Genomic DNA, 17,829 nt, shown 5'->3' with positions numbered 1-17,829 from the left:
AAGCAGGGGAAGCTTCAGGTAAGCAAGGATGAGCAGGTGGATTTCCCCCCCCTCCATATTTAATCACAATTTAATTTACAGTATTTTTCAGAATATAAGACACACTTTTTCCCCCCTAAAAGAGGGTGAAAATTTGGGTAAGTCTTATACAACGAATGTAACCCTGCCCACCCACCGGCCCCCACCCTTTGGCCTCTGCCTCCCAGCAATTTGCCTCCTTGCAGCAAACAGCCTGTTTTAGCTTCAGCACAGCCTGATTAGCACAAGCAGCTGATTGTTGGTTAGATCAGCCTCCCAACCATCAGCTGTTTCAAGATGCAGGGATTGCCATTGCCTATTGCCACGCGCCCCATTTGCCGCAAGGAGGCAAATTGCTGGGAGGCAGAGGCAGATTTTTTTTCTTTTTTTAAAAAAAATAATATTTATTAAATTTCCAAATATTTTTTTAAAAAAATTCTTGTTTTCCTCCCCGAAAAAGGTAGGTGCGTCTTATACTCTGAAAAATACAGTAACCATTAGTTTTTCCCCAGAAAATAGTTTAGAATTATCTATTATTAAAATGTTCAAATAGGCCTATGAATTTGTGTTTTGAGTCATGAAAATACATAAAAGGGCCTTGGGAAGTGGACAGAATACAAAGGTTAGATCAATTCAGCTGATCCTTTTGACTGTTATACCGTTGCGAGATTCGCTTAATATCCTTCTTTCTTTGATTAAAAAAATGTGAAATTATTTTTGCCCGTGTTGTTTCTTCTGTACTGGGGGAATTCTTATTATACTTTGGCTTTCGTTAGCAGCATATAATAACGGAGATAAAAGGGAATACATGCAAACTGTTAACTGGATGTTAAAATGATTTTTTTAAATCACTCTGCTGGTGTCAGCAAAATTTTTGGCTCAAAAACCAGTGGGCAAACGCACTTCAAAAGACCGCGGAGGTACGTTGACCCAAATAAAAGAGACAGAATCAGCCGATAGAAATCTACGTATTATTGAGGTATTCCTAAGAGGTTTTGAGACAGGTTTTTTTGCAATGTTGGATGTCACGTTAATTACTGTGCCCTCTCAGCTTGAGAAATTGTACAGGTGGCCCTCGTCTTACGACAAGTTTGTTTAGTGACCGTTCAAATTACGACGGTACTGAAAAAAGGGGTTTATGACCGCTGTCACCCGACTTTTGCAGCATCCCCGTGGTTACCTGGCTCAAAATTCAGATAATGGCCACAGATTCGTATTTATGACAGTCGCAGTGTCCGGGGGGGGGTGTCAGGCGATCCCCTTTTGCAGCCTTTTGATAAGCAAAGTCAATGGAGAAGCTGGGTTCACTTAACAACCGTGTTACTAACTTCACAACGGCAGGGATTTGCTTAACGGCTGTGGCGAGGAAAGTCGTAAAATGGGGCAAACCCCACTTAAGAACTGCCTCGGTTAGCAACAGAAAGTTTGGCCTCAAGTGTGGTCGTAAGTCGATGTACTAGTTAGATATCATCATTCAATCATCTCCGATGGGGCAGAGAACCGTGGTAGGTACCTAAGTGAGATAGCTGGAAGATACAACGATGTTTGTAGGAAGTTTAGCCCTAGATTAAATAATAATCTACCCCAAAAAAATATAATCTTGCAAAGTTTAGCTCAGGGGCAGCCAACTAAAACTGCTCAGCTGGGATGGAGAACTGAAACACCGGAAACGAAAGCATCTCTAAAGGATGAGGAATAGAGTCCAATGCACGACTGTAAAGCAGCTAACTCGTAGGATTACCCCCCCCCCTCAAAAAATGGGAAGCATTCAAGGAAGGGGATGTTTGGAAACTACCAGTGGGTTGTCTTATTTGCTGCAAAACAAGAACAACTTCTTCTCATTTCCACCATCAGTTGCAGAAATGAGGAAATGGGACTGTGTTTCCAGCAGTCCATGGAGAAGCTGACCAAAGCTGGAGTTGTTGTTTTTTTTTGTTTTTGTTTTAATTTGATTTATATGCCGCCCTTCTCCGGAGACTCAGGGCGGCTTACAATGCGTTAAGCAATAGCCTTCATTCTTTTGTATATTTATACAAAATCAGCTTATTGCCCCCACAAACTGGATCCTCAATTTACCTACCTTAGAAAGGATGGAAGGCTGAGTCAACCTTGAGCCCTGGAGAGATTCGAACCAGCAGTAAATTGCAGGCAGCTGTGTTAATAACAGGGTGCACTAAACCACTGTACTATCAAGGCTCTGTACTATCAAGAGTTCTGTACTATCAAGAGTTAAATTTCTCAGAATAACAAAAGAGTTGGAAGGGATCTTGGAGGTCTTCTAGTCCAACCCCCTGCTCAGGCAGGAAACCCTGTACCATTTTAGACAAATGGTTGTGCAATCTCTTCTTAAAAACTTCCAGTGTTGGAGCATTCACAACTTCTAGAGGCAAGTGGTTCCACTGGTTAATTGTTCTCACTGTCAGGAAATTTTCTCCTTAGTTCTAGGTTGCTTCTCTCCTTGATGAGTTTCCACCCATTGCTTCTTGTCCTGCCTTCAGGGGCTTTGGAGAATAGCTTGACTCCCTCTTCTTTGGGGCAGCCCCTGAGATATTTAACACTGCTATCATGTCTCCCCTAGTCCTTATTTTCATTAAACTAGACATACCCAGTTCCTGCAATCGTTCTTTATATGTTTTAGCCTCCACTTTCCTAATCATCTTTGTTGCTCTTCTCTGCACTCTTTCTAGAATCTCAACATATAACTAACTTTCTAGACAAGCAAACTGAGAGAGCAGCCCCCATGTCAACCATTAGCTACAAATATTCTTTTATTAATAGGTTGCATGTGCTTCAAACTAGCACAGGCTCCAGAGGAAAACAAATTTAAGACCTGTAGCTGGGTTCCCGATTGGAACAGACAACAACAAAAAAATAAATAAATCCCAAAGTGAGAATGTTTTGAGGTTGGGACATTCTCCTCGGAGGCTGAAACAATTGCTTCAAGTTGATGCAGGTTCTCTCAATTAAATTGGAAGGCCTTCAAAGAGTCGGAATACCCCCAAGCTCAAAAGCAAACTGTTTTAAATATCAAAATATTTCAGATTCCAAACATTTTTATTTATTTATTTTTTGCACAGCCTTAGATCACATTTCATGTTGAGCTGTTATGATGTGGTTTGCAGTCCTCTGTTGATCTAACGTTTTGGGAAAACTCAGCCAACTCTGGTTTAGTCAAAATGACCATGTTAAAAACTTATGGTCGGCAATGATGGGTGGGTAGGTAGGTAGGTAGGTAAGTAGGTAGGAAGGAAGGAAGGAAGGAAGGAAGGAAGGAAGGAAGGAAGGAAGGAAGGAAGGAAGGAAAATAATAATGAGACAATTTTTCAGGAAGATCTGAAAAATATCAATCTTAAATGGAAGGATGTGGAGACTGTAGTTGCAGTCTGAGATCTGTTGTGTACGTTTGTAGTCCAATGTGCTTAGCGCAGGAAAGAAGAAGAAGAAGAAGAAGAAGAAGAAGAAGAAGAAGAAGAAGAAGAAGAGGAGGAGGAGGAGGAGGAGGAGGAGGAGGAGGAGGAGGAGGAGGAGGAGGAGGAGGAGGAGGAGGAGGAGGAGGAGGAGGAGGACGACTTTTAAATAACCCAGGACAATGAATAAAATATATCTGTTCCTGACAGCCACTTCTGTTTCTTCTGAACAAGAAGCTGCAAGAGAGAAAAATGTCTTTTCTTAGCAGAATCGTTTCTTTGCGGGAGCTCCTGGAGTGCAGGTGGGCGCACGGCAGCTCCACGTGCTGTTTGCCAAGCATGCACAAAAGAGAACCCATCGCTCCCAACCACCGAAAAAGCTTGAGAAACGCCTCAAAACATCACACACACCCAGAGTAGCAATCCCCAGCCTCGAGGCTTTTGAAGAAGCTTGGGTGTTCTTGCTCGAACCAACCAAGCGATTCATTCCTCCGAAGCAGCTGAGCCTTTATTCCGTGTGACCGAGGCTTCCAGGCCTGCCTGTTGCATAAATCCTGCAAGCAATGCCAAGCATGCGAGCCTCCTGCTTTCAGAGCAGGAGATCAAAGATCTGGAAATCACTGGGGTTAGGGGCGTTGTGGGGAGGGGGAAACGGAAAGGAGAGTTGGAGGCTGCAAACTCTCTAACTGCAGCTAGAATTGTATTTGCACAACGTTGGAAAAAGTGAAGATTCCTACTGAAGAGGTGGTGATTAGGAAAATATTAAGAACATGCAGAAATGAACAGGTTAACATTAGCAATCGAAGAGAAGGAACGAACTGAATATTATATGATATGGGAAGTATTTTATCAATGGTCAGAGAGTAAAAAGGGGAAATGGAAATAAAAGATTAAAGAAGAAAAGAAAACACGTTAAGATAGAGGTAGAAATAAAATGATAATTGTTGCATTAGGATGAGGAGGATAATTACGTGTAATGTTATTATTATTGTATATTCACTAGAAGACACGTTAAGAGGAAAAATGAATACTTACAATGTTTAACTGTTTAAGAAGATAAAGGTTCCCCTTGCACATATGTGCTAGTCGTTCCTGACTCTAGGGGGCGGTGCTCATCTCCGTTTCAAAGCCGAAGAGCCAGCGCTGTCCGAAGACGTCTCCGTGGTCATGTGGCCGGCATGACTCAACGCCAAAGGCGCACGGAACGCTGTTACCTTCCCACCAAAGGTGGTCCCTATTTTTCTACTTGCATTTTTTTTACGTGCTTTCGAACTGCTAGGTTGGCAGAAGCTGGGACAAGTAACGGGAGCTCACCCCATTACGCAGCGCTAGGGATTCAAACCGCTGAACTGCCGACCTTTTGATCGACAAGCTCAGTGTCTTAGTCACTGAGCCACCACATCCCTGTTTAACTGTTTAATATATTATAATTTTAAGATTAGGGAATTATACTGTAATATACTGTTATACTGATGTTGTAAATGTTGAAGGTTGGCACATGGAGATATTTGAACCCAGACGACAGGGTTTAAGGAAAGATGGAATGTTTGTATTTTGAAAAAAAATAAATACAAAATTATTTTTAAAAAGGAAAGGAGAGTTGGAGGCAAAGGCAAGAATTTTCTTCTGGTCCCAAAGGCTTTGTAGCTCTGAGGCTTTGATTTAATTTGGTTCTCGAGATACCGTAAAGGGAATTTGAGGCTCAACTGTAAGAAAAGTTACGCAACGAAGAAAAGAGAGAGGCTGGGAGCAGAGAGTAAAATGAGGGCTGGAGATTGAAACTGTCGGAAGGAGACCTCGAAGGTTGTGTAAAAACACCGAGTAGATTAGATTCTTTGGCAGCACTGGAGCAGAAAAGCAGCTGTATTAAAAACCAACCGAAGATCTCGCTCAGCTGAGAAAATGCAGCAAATTGGATCTCCATCAGATGCTAAAGGGGTTCAAAGAAGAACAACTTCATCCATCTGCAAGAGAAGGGACTGCAGGCTACGAAATCTTGTAGGGTTGCTGCAGAGGGTCTCCCCCTTCGGGGTCCTTTTGTGTAGGTCAGAGGCGGGCAGAAATTCCGACTCGGGGTCTACTTCAGCCTCCTGGTGTGGGGCTTTGGGCGAAGGCTGGAGGGAAGCACCGCTGGTGGCAAAGAGCTGGAGGGCCTCGTTCCAGTGGGACTGCATCATGGCCTGGAACTGGCTGACCATCTCAGCCCACTGAGCCTCCAGGCGCTGGTAGCTGGCCTTGCACACCCGCAAGTCTTCCCTCTGCTTGAAAAGCCTATGCTCCTAGTCCTCAGTGAGGTGCTTCTGCTGAGCCTCCTTCTTGGTCAGATCCAATTTGAACTGAGCTGTTTTGCCAACTCTTTCTCGTGATAGCTGCTTAGCTCCAACAGCTGCTTCCTATCGGGGCACTAAGGAGCCTGTGGGGGGGGGAGGCGAGGAGTGGCTGGGAGAGGAGGGGTGAGTAGAGGCCAGCGAGGTGCCCCTCGATGTAAGTAGCCATGGCCATTCAGTCACATGACTACCTAGCCACGCCCACCCAGCCGGTCATTAGGCAGATCCTATTAGTGGTCCGTGGGATTTAAAATTATGAATTTAGAGGTCCCTGAGGTCTGAAAGTTTGGGGACCCCTGTTCCATGCAATACGAGTCACTTCCTGCTAGGGCCGCACACATGCCGTTCTGCTTTTGTTGAAAATCAAGGGGGGGAAAAAACCCCTTTCATTGAAATCAAGAGGGAAATCAGGCTCCCAAAACTGATTTCGCTAACTGCACGAAGACAAAACCGACGGCGAGGCCCAAGAATCCAAGTTGGCAAACTTAAGCCAATGATTAAAAAGAAGGGGTTTTTTTGTTTTTTTAAAAGAGATGCCTCTTATGTAATCTTATTGGGCCACTCCGATTGTATGAAACTTCGTTCTGCAGGCTTCCTCTCTCTCTCTGCCAGTGTCACTCAACATTCTGGTTTTTCAGGTTCAGTCAAAGGCAATTTATTAAAATAATAATAATAATAATAACCCAGCTGCACTTATATGAAGTGGAGCTTGGATTCATCTCCGTGGGTTTTAACGCTGGATTTGAGAGGGGTGGGCAAGAGTTTGCTGCTGAAGACCACACTTAAAATCAGGGACCCACTGGAAACGGAATTTTGTTTTTCTGAGATGTGTGGAGTATCTTGGCTTGCAAAGCACCATTAATCTTGTTTTGGAGCTTATGTAAACTTTTCACATTTCCTGCCTCTCTGAAAGGCAGAAAACACAAGCAGTGGTCACCCATTTGGAGCAGAAGAGATTCTGCGGATATTATTCGGCCTTGGGGAGGCAGGAGACTTTCCTTGTTTAAAAAAAAACAAAAAAACAAGAATACGACTATAAGAGTTAAACTTGATTTAAACTGGGGGGGAAACGGGGAGGAAGAGCTGCCTGAAATGGATAATAAACTTGTCCATAGTGTTTCTCAAGTACATCAAGAAAATGGCTATGGATTAAGAGGGGTGTGCGGTATTTGAACTCACAACAGGTAGGAGTGGACATGTGGGCTCATTCTGTCCTCACTTCCTTATTCAAGCTGTGGTACATATACAGTAGTGGCCAAAATTGTGGAAACCTTTTGGGAAAAGTGTGTTTTCTAAAACTAGCTAATGACACCACTTTTTTTTTTTTTTTTTTTTGGAGTAGTACCATAAAATTATATATCAATGGAAAGATAATTTAATCAAAAATGTAATGCAATAACTTTTACGAAGGATTTGCTATTAGAATAGCAGTTAACAGTATAAAGAAGAAAAGTGAAACACGTAGAAAAAACAAGATATACAAAACTGATCACAATAGAAAAAATGAGATATACAAAAATGATCACCATGTCAGTTAATACTTCGTTGGGTATTAGCATGTATTTAGCATGAATGACGGCCTTACAACGTCTTCCCATGGAGTGAACCAAGTCTTTTAGTTCTGCAGCTGCTATAATGTGAAACCAAGATTGAATGATGGCTTCTATTAACTGGGTTTTATTGCTGGGTGGCTTCTGACTAACCAGTTTCTTTAGTCGGCTCCATAGATTTTCAATTGGGTGAAGGTCTGGGCTATTCCCAGGCCATTCCAGCAGTGGAATAGGATGATCTTGAAGCTCCAAAAAAAACCCTGGTGTTATTAGCCATCAAACCTCAAAAATACACCTTTCCTAAAAGGTTTCCACAATTTTGGCCACTGCTGTACATGTATATATGTAAAAACTTAGAAGGAAACTTTGAAACAAGAAAATAAAAGCTAACACCAACTATCCTAAAGTAAGCAAGAAACACAGAAATACTTTTCAGCTGCACAACTACTGCATTTCAAATGCTTTTCAGGAGTAGACAAACAGCTTATGTGGAGGGCACTTTTGTGATATCTGAATCCTACACTCCCCGGGCTGCAAACTAAGTTTAACACAAAAGCTTCTGGATAAGATGGGAGAAAAGGGAGACAGACGGTATAATTATATTTCCTCCCTAGTTTTTGCTGACAAAAAATGTCCTGGAGCCTAGCAGACTGTCAGGGACAAGGAACCAAAACAACTCCATGCATAGGATAAAAGAACTTTATTGTTGATCATCTATTTACAAGAACCTCCCCAGACTGACTGCGTTCTCCTGGGTAGAGGCAGTTTATTTATTTAGTTATTTTATTAAATTTTTATACCGCCCTTCTCCTGCTGGACTCAGGGCGGTGCACAGCCTAGAATAAAAAACTGCATCTAAGCACCCCACCGGCTGGATCTAAGCACCTCGCGGGCCAGATGTAAGCACCCCGCCTGCCGGATCTAAGCACCCCATAAGCCAGATCGAAGCACCCCGTGGGCCAGATATAAGCACCCCATGGGTCGCATCTAAGCACCCCACGGGCCAAATCTAAGCACCCCACCGGCTGGATCTAAGCACCCTGCGGTCCAAATCTAAGCACCCCACCAGCTGGATCTAAGCACCCCGTGGGCCAAATCTAAGCACCCCACCGGCTGGATCTAAGCACCCCATGGGTCGCATCTAAGCACCCCGCAGGCCGGATCTAAGCACCCCACCAGCTGGATCTAAGCACCCCATGGGTCGCATCTAAGCACCCCGCAGGCCAAATCTAAGCACCCTGCGGGCCAAATCTAAGCACCCCACCGGCTGGATCTAAGCACCCCGCGGGCCAAATCTAAGCACCCCACCAGCTGGATCTAAGCACCCCGCGGGCCAAATCTAAGCACCCCACTGGCTGGATCTAAGCACCCCGCGGGCCAAATCTAAGCACCCCACCAGCTGGATCTAAGCACCCTGCGGGCCGCATCTAAGCACCCCACCGGCCGGATCTAAGCACCCTGCGGGCCGCATCTAAGCACCCCACCGGCCGGATCTAAGCACCCCGCGGGCCAAATCTAAGCACCCCACCAGCTGGATCTAAGCACCCCGCGGGCCAAATCTAAGCACCCCACCGGCTGGATCTAAGCACCCTGCGGGCCGCATCTAAGCACCCCACCGGCCGGATCTAAGCGCCCCGCGGGCCAAATCTAAGCACCCCACCAGCTGGATCTAAGCACCCCGCGGGCCAAATCTAAGCACCCCACCAGCTGGATCTAAGCACCCCATGGGTTGCATCTAAGCACCCCGCAGGCTGGATGTAAGCACCCCGTGGGCCATATCTAAGCACCCCGCAGGCCGGATCTAAGCACTACATGAGCCAGATATAAGCACCCCATGGGCCAGATCGAAGCACCCGCAGGCCAGGTTTAAGCACCCCACGGGCCAGATCTTAGCACTCTGCAGGCCAGCTCCAGCTCCTGGGCCTTGAGTTTGACACCCCTGGTATAAAGTCTCCTGCCTTGTGCAGGGGTTGGTCTAGAAGACCTCTAAGGCCCCTCCCAGCCCTAGGATTCTATGCTTTACGTTCTGTGTTCTTTGGAGGGGGTGGGGGGAACTTACTTGGGCAGCCAACTTCATCGCTTTCATCCTCACAGGTGGGCCACCCATCGCACTGCCACTTGGAAGGGATGCACTGGACTGAACCGCTGCGGCAAGTGAATTGCCCGGGGATGCAACGCAGCTCTGCAAAAGACGAGGGAGAAGGTTGCTCACGCTTCCGAACCCAAAAAATACCAGCCACAACAAAAAACCCATCTTGGCTTGAGAGCGAGCGCGCCCAAATTTAAACCTCTTCTCCTGGTTGGGATGAGCGGTGAGAGAGAAGCACGCCAAATCTTTGTTATTACTGGAGAAAGTTTGGATTAGGTGTCTTCCTCTCCCACTTCCCCCTCCTCACCCCCGGGGCAGTGGCAAATGAGAAATGGCTCTTCTGAACCCCATTAAGCAAGGATCAAGGAAAGTTCTAATTGGCTTTGGCTCCAACATCCAACATCCCAGATTCGAATCTGGTTCGAATTCGACGAGAGCTAAATAGCTTGAAATAGATCTATATTAGTCTCCCTTTTTTTCTCTGTCGGTAAAATATAAATTTAACACAAGCAGAAAGCTAGCTCAAGTCAACTGGAAGGAGTTTTTAAAAAATAGGCCTACCCTGTTTAACACAATTACTCAAAAGGAACACTCAGGTTTGCATAGTGACAGCTAAGAACTCAAGACGACGGGAGAGATGATTTCCTGGGTTACACCACAATCAAAACAGCACCGATCGGTGTGTTTGTGCGCTCCTCCCTTTCCAAAAATCATTACAATGGCACCGCACAAATCGAGCACAGGGCAAGGTCAAAATAATCACGTCTGTCCAGAGTGGAAGCAAGGAAGATCCGGTTTCTCTCTTAAATAATGTCACAGGGGACAAATGGCAGGAAGGGCATACATGTTTTGAGACAGGTAGCCTGACTCCTTTCAGGGTTTTAGGTCATTCAAGCCACAGCATCTTCTTAGGAGGTAATTACAAGCATTTTTTTTTTTAATTCTTATTATCTTCACATCAAAAAAAAAAATGGTGTGAGTTGGTCAAGAAAGTAACTGGTCTGAAGTTGACTCCCTACCTTCTCAAGTGCTTTGTGGTTGAGTAGAGACTCGTGACACCTTAATTAATACATTATCCTGGCCTTTTAATATACCCAGCTAAGCCATTACATGGACTGCTTTGTTTTGGGTAACGTGTCAACACTCTGATCTGTTCCAAATTCCTTCTTGGGTGCTCACTAGATTTCCTGTCCTTTGTGACTTCGGAGGGGAAAAAATATATTATTTTAATGATTTAAAAAAATAAAGGGGAAGTTGGCTAACTAATGCTAGCGTCATTATTTACTTCCAACAAGGCCTTTGGGCCTCGTAGAGATCTTATCAGGGGTGTAGACAACTTCCTGGAAGGAAATGTCACCATCGGTGAATGGATGCTTTCTAAGATATGCCCAGGCAGTCCTTTTATGAATAGATGGGTCACCAAAGCAGCACCCCCAGATGTTCTTTGGGGTGCTGCCACAGAGAGGAGGAAGGGGGTCAAGCTATTTTCCAAAGCACCCGAAAGCCAGACAAGGAACAATGGATGGAAACTGATCAAGGAGAGATTCAACCTAGAAATAAGAAGAATTGACAACTCAAGAAGCCGGATTCGCTTAATAACCGTGTGACTGTTTTAAACAACTGTAGGGAGTCCCTTAACCAACGTGGACACATTTCTCATTTAGCAACATAAAATTTGGGTTCAATTGTGGTCATAAGCTGAGGACTTCCTGCACACTAAAACATGTAGAAAGTAGCCTGTGATATTAACAATTATCTTTGCAATAAAAATAAAGCAATATCGGGCTCCGATAGGATATTACTGTTTTTATCTCAAAGCTAATTGTGAGCATACAGCCCCCTATTCCTATGCGTGTCTAGAGGGAGGTACCCAGTTCACTTCCACCTCAAAAAGAAAAGCAAGTTCCAGATTGCAGCTATCAACATCCTAAATCAGAACTGCCCATTGCATTCGGCTTTCTTTCAATCCCGTTGTCGAATCTATCAGAATGTAAGACTATCTCTAATAAGAATAACTGCCAGGTGTTTACAGATACAGATAATATCGAAGCTAATATTACCGGATAAAGCCGACCCTGTTGTATTCCTTTCTCCCTGTTTATTCTTCTATTCTTTAAGACCCCCGTGACTGACCTAAACCAATTCAAATCCCCAAGAGGTGAGCGCTCAAAATAGACATTTTTTTCCAAAATGCTTAAGTAACCCGGTGATAAAAGCTTGAGATTTGAAGACAAAACTACCCCACAATCTTGATAGATATTATCTCTTAAAAGGTAAATACAAGAAAACATCACCCTTAAACTTGAGCATTTAGTTTAGTTTATAGTTGAGTTGTCATTGCACCTCGTACAACGAAATTAAATGCCATCTTCAGTGTACATTATAACTATAAAAATAAAACAAAACACACATCCTTCACATTCTCTACAACTGAATTGAAAACCCCTGATATTGCATTAATATTGCACTATACAGTAGAATTCAATATAGTTACTGCTCTGGGGTAGGAGCTGTTTTTCAGCCTATTTGTCCTTGGGTTGTTTTTTTTTTTTAATCCTGTACCGTCTGCCAGATGGTAATAGTTCAAAAAAAAAAGGGTGCCCAGGATGAGATGGATCTTTAAGAATGTTTTGAACTTTCTTAAGGCAGCGGGAGCTATAAAGCTCTTCCAAAGAGGGGAGAGGGCAACCCATGATCCTCTGGGCAATGACGTTGACCCTCTGGAGCGCTGTCCTATCTGCCACTGTGCAGTTGGCAAACCAGACACAGTTAAAATACTCTCTATGGTGCAGCTGTAGAAGGTCACCAGCAGTTTTTCATTCAGTTGTTGTTTCCTGAGAAGTCTCAGGTAGTATAATCTCTGCTGGGGCCCTTTTGACCAGTGCTGCAATGTGAGCGTCCCAGGTCAAGTCCTCTTTTTATGATATAATAAGAAAGCTTGATTCACACTTCAGGCTCAAAGTATGAAAAATATGATTTGCAAGTTGTGATTAGGTAAAGGTTCTCCTCGCACATATGTGCTAGTCGTTCCTGATTCTAGGGGGCGGTGCTCATCTCCGTTTCAAATCCGAAGAACTAGTGCTGTCCAAAGACATCTCCGTGGTCATGTGGTTGGCATGACTCAACACCAAAGGCACACGGAATGCTGTTCCCTTCCCACCAAAGGGGGTCCCTATTTTTCTACTTACATTTTTTTACGTGCTTTCGAACTGCTAGGTTGGCAGAAGCTGGGACAAGTAATGGGAGCTCCCCCCGTTACGCGGTACTAGGAATTCAAACCGCCAAACTGCCAACCTTTCAATTGACAAGCCCAGCGTCTTAGCCACTGAGCCACCGCGTCCCTTAAATCATGGTTAACTCATTATATTTATGTGTTAAATTAATTTATGAATGTATTTGTTCCATCTATTTATGCTTTTATTAAACTTATAGGCTGCTCATCTCACCGTGGAAGTGACTCTGGATGGCTCACAAACCTGTTTATAGAATACAAAAACAACTGAAATGAGTAAGAATTAAATAGAGGCATAACATTTGTCAACAACTGCAGCTTTGCTCATCTACAAAGCAAAGAGATTTATTTTACGTTCTGCCTTGTCCCTTTGCACGTCTTGGATAATGCAAAAAATATTTTGCAACTGAATTATGACCTCTACAAATTGTTGGAACTATATACAGGGAGTCCTTGACTTATGACCGCAATGGAGCCCAACATTTCTGCTGCTCAGCAAGACGGTTGATAAGTGAGTCTCGCCCCATTTTGCCAACTCTCTTGCCACGGTTGTGGAGTGAGTCACTGCAGTCGTTAAGTTAGTAACGTGGTTGTTAAGTGAATTTGGCTTCTCCACTGACTTCGCTCGTCAGAAGGTCGTAAAAGGGATCACATAACCCCGGGGACACCGCGACCATCCTAAATATGAGTCAGTTATCAAACGTCTGAATTTTGATCACATGACCTTGGGGGGCGCTGTTACAATGGTCGTTAAGTGTGAAAAATGGCCCCAAGTCCCCTTTGTCAGTGCCGTTATAACTTTGAACGGTCACTAAATCAGCTGTTGTGAGTCGAAGGCTACCTGCCTATGTTTACTCCCTTTGAGTGCCTGGAATAATACAGGATGAATTTTGTGCTCTTTTTTTTTTTTTTTACCCCAAAGCCCTTCCTGGTTCGGAGAACTGGTAGCAAAAATCCTTGCCCCCCTCTCCCCCCAATTGCCCAGCTGAGCCGCACACTCATCAGAGGCTTTTTTTTATTTTATTTTTAAAAGCATTTTTTCTACAACCTCTTTGGCCGAAAAAATGCTTTTAAAAGTTTAAAAAAAAAAAAAAAAAGCCTCTGATGATCGTGCGGCTCAGCTGGGATCATCAGAGGCTTTTAAAAGCATTTTTTCTACAACCTCTTCAGCCGAAAAGGTTGTAGAAAAAATGGTTTTAAAAGTTAAAAAAAAAAAAAGTTGGCCACGCCCACTCAATCATATTAAACCCCCCCACACCAAGCCACGCCCACAGAACCGGTAGTAACGAATTTTACATTTCACCACTGTGTCCGACCCATTGCGACCCCATGGACAACGTTCCTCCAGGCCTTCCTGTCCTCTACCATCCTCTGGAGTCCATTGAAGCTCACGCCGACTGCTTCAATGACTCCATCCAGCCATCTCGTTCTCCGCCATCCCCTTCTTCTTCTTTTGCCCTCCATCGTTCCCAGCATTAGGCTCTTCTCCAGGGAGTCCTTCCTTCTCATTAGGAGGCCAAAGTATTTTGAGTTTCCTCTTCAGGATCTGACCTTCTAAAGAGCAGTCAGGGTTGATCTCCTCTAGGACTGACCGGATGGATCGCCTTGCAGTCCAAGGGACTCGCAGGAGTCTTCTCCAGCACCAGAGTTCAAAGGCCTCCATTCTTTGGCGCTCGGCCTTCCTTATGGTGAGATGCTTTTACAGAACCACAAATAATTCTGCCGAAGGAAATCCCCCAAATCTCCACCCATCGTCATTTCGGTGGCCTCGTTCGTTTCGTGCAATTTCAGCGGGAAAACACTCACACCGATTCAACAAGCGGGAGCACCCCGTGTTTCTTCTGAGTAAACTATGATGAAGCGTGTCCTTCAACGCAACGTTAGTAGCTTAAAAGATCTTGGCAGCTGACGTGTGTCCTTCACACCGATGACTGGATGAGGACATCTGTTTGAGCTAACAACGGCTCTGCTTTTCCATGCAGAAATGTTTAGAAAGTAGAGAGGAAACTGAACACGAAGAATGGAATTCCAGCAACTGTTATTCAAAGGCTGCCCGAGTTTGTTTGGGGACTGTTCAAAACTACACAGGAACCGGGGGGGGGGGAAAGAGTGACTTACGGCTGCAGTGCCCCCGGGGTAAAGTCACGTGATTCCTCCTTTGCGACCTCCTGACAAGCAAAGTCAGTTGGGGGAAACCCGGATTCACTTAACAACCAGGTTGGTAATTTAACAACTGCAGCGTTTCACGTAACACATGGGAAGAAAAATCGTAAAATGGGGCAAGAGTCACTTAACAAATTTCTCACTTAGAACACAGAATCACAGAGTTGGGAGGGACCTTGGAGGTCTTCTAGTCCAACCCCCTGCCTAGGCGGGGAACCCTACACCACTTCGGACAAACTGCTATCCAACCTCTTCTTAAACACTTCCAGTGTTGGGAGTTAAAAACTTCCAGTGTTGGAGGAACATAACTTAGGAAGGAACTTAGGAGGAATCTAGCAACATAAATTTTGTGAGTCGGCTGTCAAGTGTCCAAATGCAAATATCACGTGACGGAGAGGATGCTGCCATGGTCATAAGGGTGAAAAACGGCCCTAAGTCGTAACTTCGAATGGTCATTAAGTGAATTGTTCCCTTACCTTCTTCCTCTTCCTTTTCTTATATCTCCCTTTCTGCCTCTTTTCTTTAATTTTCACTATGTTAATTTTCCCTCTTAATATTTCCCCATTTATTTCTCTTCTTTTCAGTTTTGAGATGTATTCTCTCTTATCCATTTTTATTCTATCACTGTTAATCGCAGTGTAATCATCTTTATCTTTATTTTCATTTATTTCCTTTTCAATATTTTCTCCTTGTTTCTCTTGCTTCTCATTCATCTTTTCTTTTTTCTTGCATTCTAACCAATCCTCTGCTTCCTTATTTCCCTTAAACGCTTCTCTTATTTTTTCAAACATCTCCCTTAATATCTCACATTCATCCTCCCAATTCTCCATATTGTCATTTTAGAAGGTTAGAATTTTCCAATTTATTATTTTCATTTACTTATACTTCTAGTTTCAAAGTCCATGCGATATCTCCTTTTTCTTTCCAGATAGTGTCCAGTTCAAATGCTCACTTGAGCCATTTTGTGAATCTCATTCCTCATTGTGAATCTCAGTCCTCGTTCAACAATTAAGTGAATTGTTGTAAATCAAGGACTACCTGTATATAATCTCACTGCCTTCCTGCTGACTGAGGAATTCTGGGAGTCGAAGTCCAGACATTTTATAGTTGCCATGGTTGAGAAAAATGAACCAGGCCTGTACTGCCACATTAGATCATAGCTTTAAGTAGCCAAGGTCCAGAAACACGGATTTAGAGGGGTGAATCAGGCCTATACCACCGCATTACATCATAGCTTAAAGTTGCCATGGTTGAGAAACATGGCTTTAGAGGAGTGAACTAGGTCTGTACTGCCACATTGAATCATAGCTTAAAGTAGCCATGTTGAGAAACACAGCTTTAGAGGGGTGAACCAGGCCTGTACCGCCATATTGGATCATAGTTTAACGTTGCTAGGGTTCAGAAACATGGCTTTTAAGGGGTGAACCAGGCCTGTACTGCCACATTAGATCCTAGCTTAACATTACCATGGTTGAGAAACCCTCTCCTAATTATACAAAGATCAACGGGTACAATTTTGAAACAGGATTTCCGCCCCCCCCCCCCCCCCGAGCCATTGAAACGTTTGAAATTTGAACCCAGCCTCATCCCACCAACCTCTGGGTCCCCATTCAGCGTTTGCAATGTTACTTTTTTGTCCCAAACGCAAGCGCCAGCAATATCAACACAAAGAAGCTAAATAAATATGTCCCTTTGGCGGAACATCAGGACATTTTTAGCCTGGCGAATGAATCTACAATTCTTCATGGATTCCCTTTTGGCTGCTGAAGGCTTAGTACATTTAAACAAGAGATCTTTTCACCGGTTGACGGAGGGTTTGTGGGTATGTGTGTGTGTGTGTGTGTGTGTGTGTGTGTGTGTGTGTGTGTGTGTTTTCCCAAGCTTCCTAAAATGCCAGTTACGAAAAGAAATCCCTTCCCCATCCCGTCTTCGCCCAAACACCCAAAACTCACAAGACTGTCCCAGTTAAAATAGAACTGGTTACGCAATGCTGGACACCCCCCCCCCCAAATAAATAAATAAATAAATAAATCAACATTAGTTTTCCCTCCGTGTAAAGTCTTGGCACGTCAAGCCTTTCCCCCACCCCCCACCCTGAACGGCTGACACAACTCACAAAACCGGTAGCTTAGAAAATCACTGCCACATGATAGATAGCGAAGGAGGGGAGGGAGAGGACGGGGGGGGTGGAACTCTTGAATAAAAGGCTGCCGTAAGAAGATGAAAAACGCAAAGGAGCGTTCGTTTTTTCATTTTCATTTTTGGGGATCTGGGGGGGCTCTCTGAACACTCTCAATGGATGGCTTTACATCAGGGGGTGTCAAACTGGATTTCTTCGAGGGCCGGATCGGCATTGTAGTTCTCCTCCGTGGGCCCGGGTGAGTGGGTGGGAGAGACCGGAACGCATGCATTCTGCAGCACGCTGCCGACCAAAATGGGGCACGGAGGGGGGGGGCATTTTCAACCTGGACGGCCTCTTGCACAGACTCCAGGGTGCTGCAGGAGACCAGCCAGGTCAAAAACAGAGTACAAGGGGGGACTGCGCACAGCCTCCCCATGCCCCGTTTTGGCTGGCAGGGTGCTGCAGGAGGCCGTCCAGGCTGAAAACGGTGCGGAGATGACACGCATGGCCTCCCGCGCCCTGTTTTGTTTGCCAGAGACACCGAAGGGCCAGTCCGTTGCTATTTCCAGGCCGGCCCCATGGACCAGATTTAAGCACCTCATGGGCCAGATCTGGCACCCGGAGCCTTGTGTTAGACACCTCTGCTTTACATTTTTGCAAAGCAGCCTATCCTTAGGACAGAAGAAAGTGTGATCCTACGGGGAATGTTTTAATTTTCTGGATTTAAACTAAAACAACTGTACAGGTAGGTAGTCCTCGACTTATAACAGTTGGTTCAGCGACCAAAAGTTACTGGGGAAAAAAGGACTTTTCACACTTGTGACTGTTGCAGCATCCCCAAGGTCGTGCGATCAAAATTCAGACACTAGGTGCCTGACCAGGTGGCTCAGTGGCTAAGACACTGAGCTTGTCTATCAGAAA

At 44.5% G+C, this 17,829-nt stretch overlaps 1 protein-coding gene across 3 annotated transcripts in view; it reads right to left on the bottom strand.

The window, feature by feature from the left end:
- The window catches only part of DGCR2 (DiGeorge syndrome critical region gene 2), a 57,180-nt gene that overhangs the window by 22,195 nt on the left and 17,156 nt on the right, over positions 1 to 17,829 (bottom strand). For all 3 annotated transcript variants that reach the window (XM_070950299.1, XM_070950298.1, XM_070950297.1), the window contains exon 2: positions 9,362 to 9,484. In XM_070950299.1, coding sequence (XP_070806400.1) covers positions 9,362 to 9,484 — 123 coding nt within the window. The remainder of the gene's footprint in view (positions 1 to 9,361; positions 9,485 to 17,829) is intronic.

This window comes from Pituophis catenifer, unplaced genomic scaffold, assembly GCF_029215685.1.
Source record: "Pituophis catenifer annectens isolate HBS135680 unplaced genomic scaffold, rPitCat1.0.hap2 SCAF_10, whole genome shotgun sequence".
Taxonomy (NCBI): domain Eukaryota; kingdom Metazoa; phylum Chordata; class Lepidosauria; order Squamata; family Colubridae; genus Pituophis; species Pituophis catenifer.
This window is presented reverse-complemented; position numbering and strand designations above follow the sequence as displayed.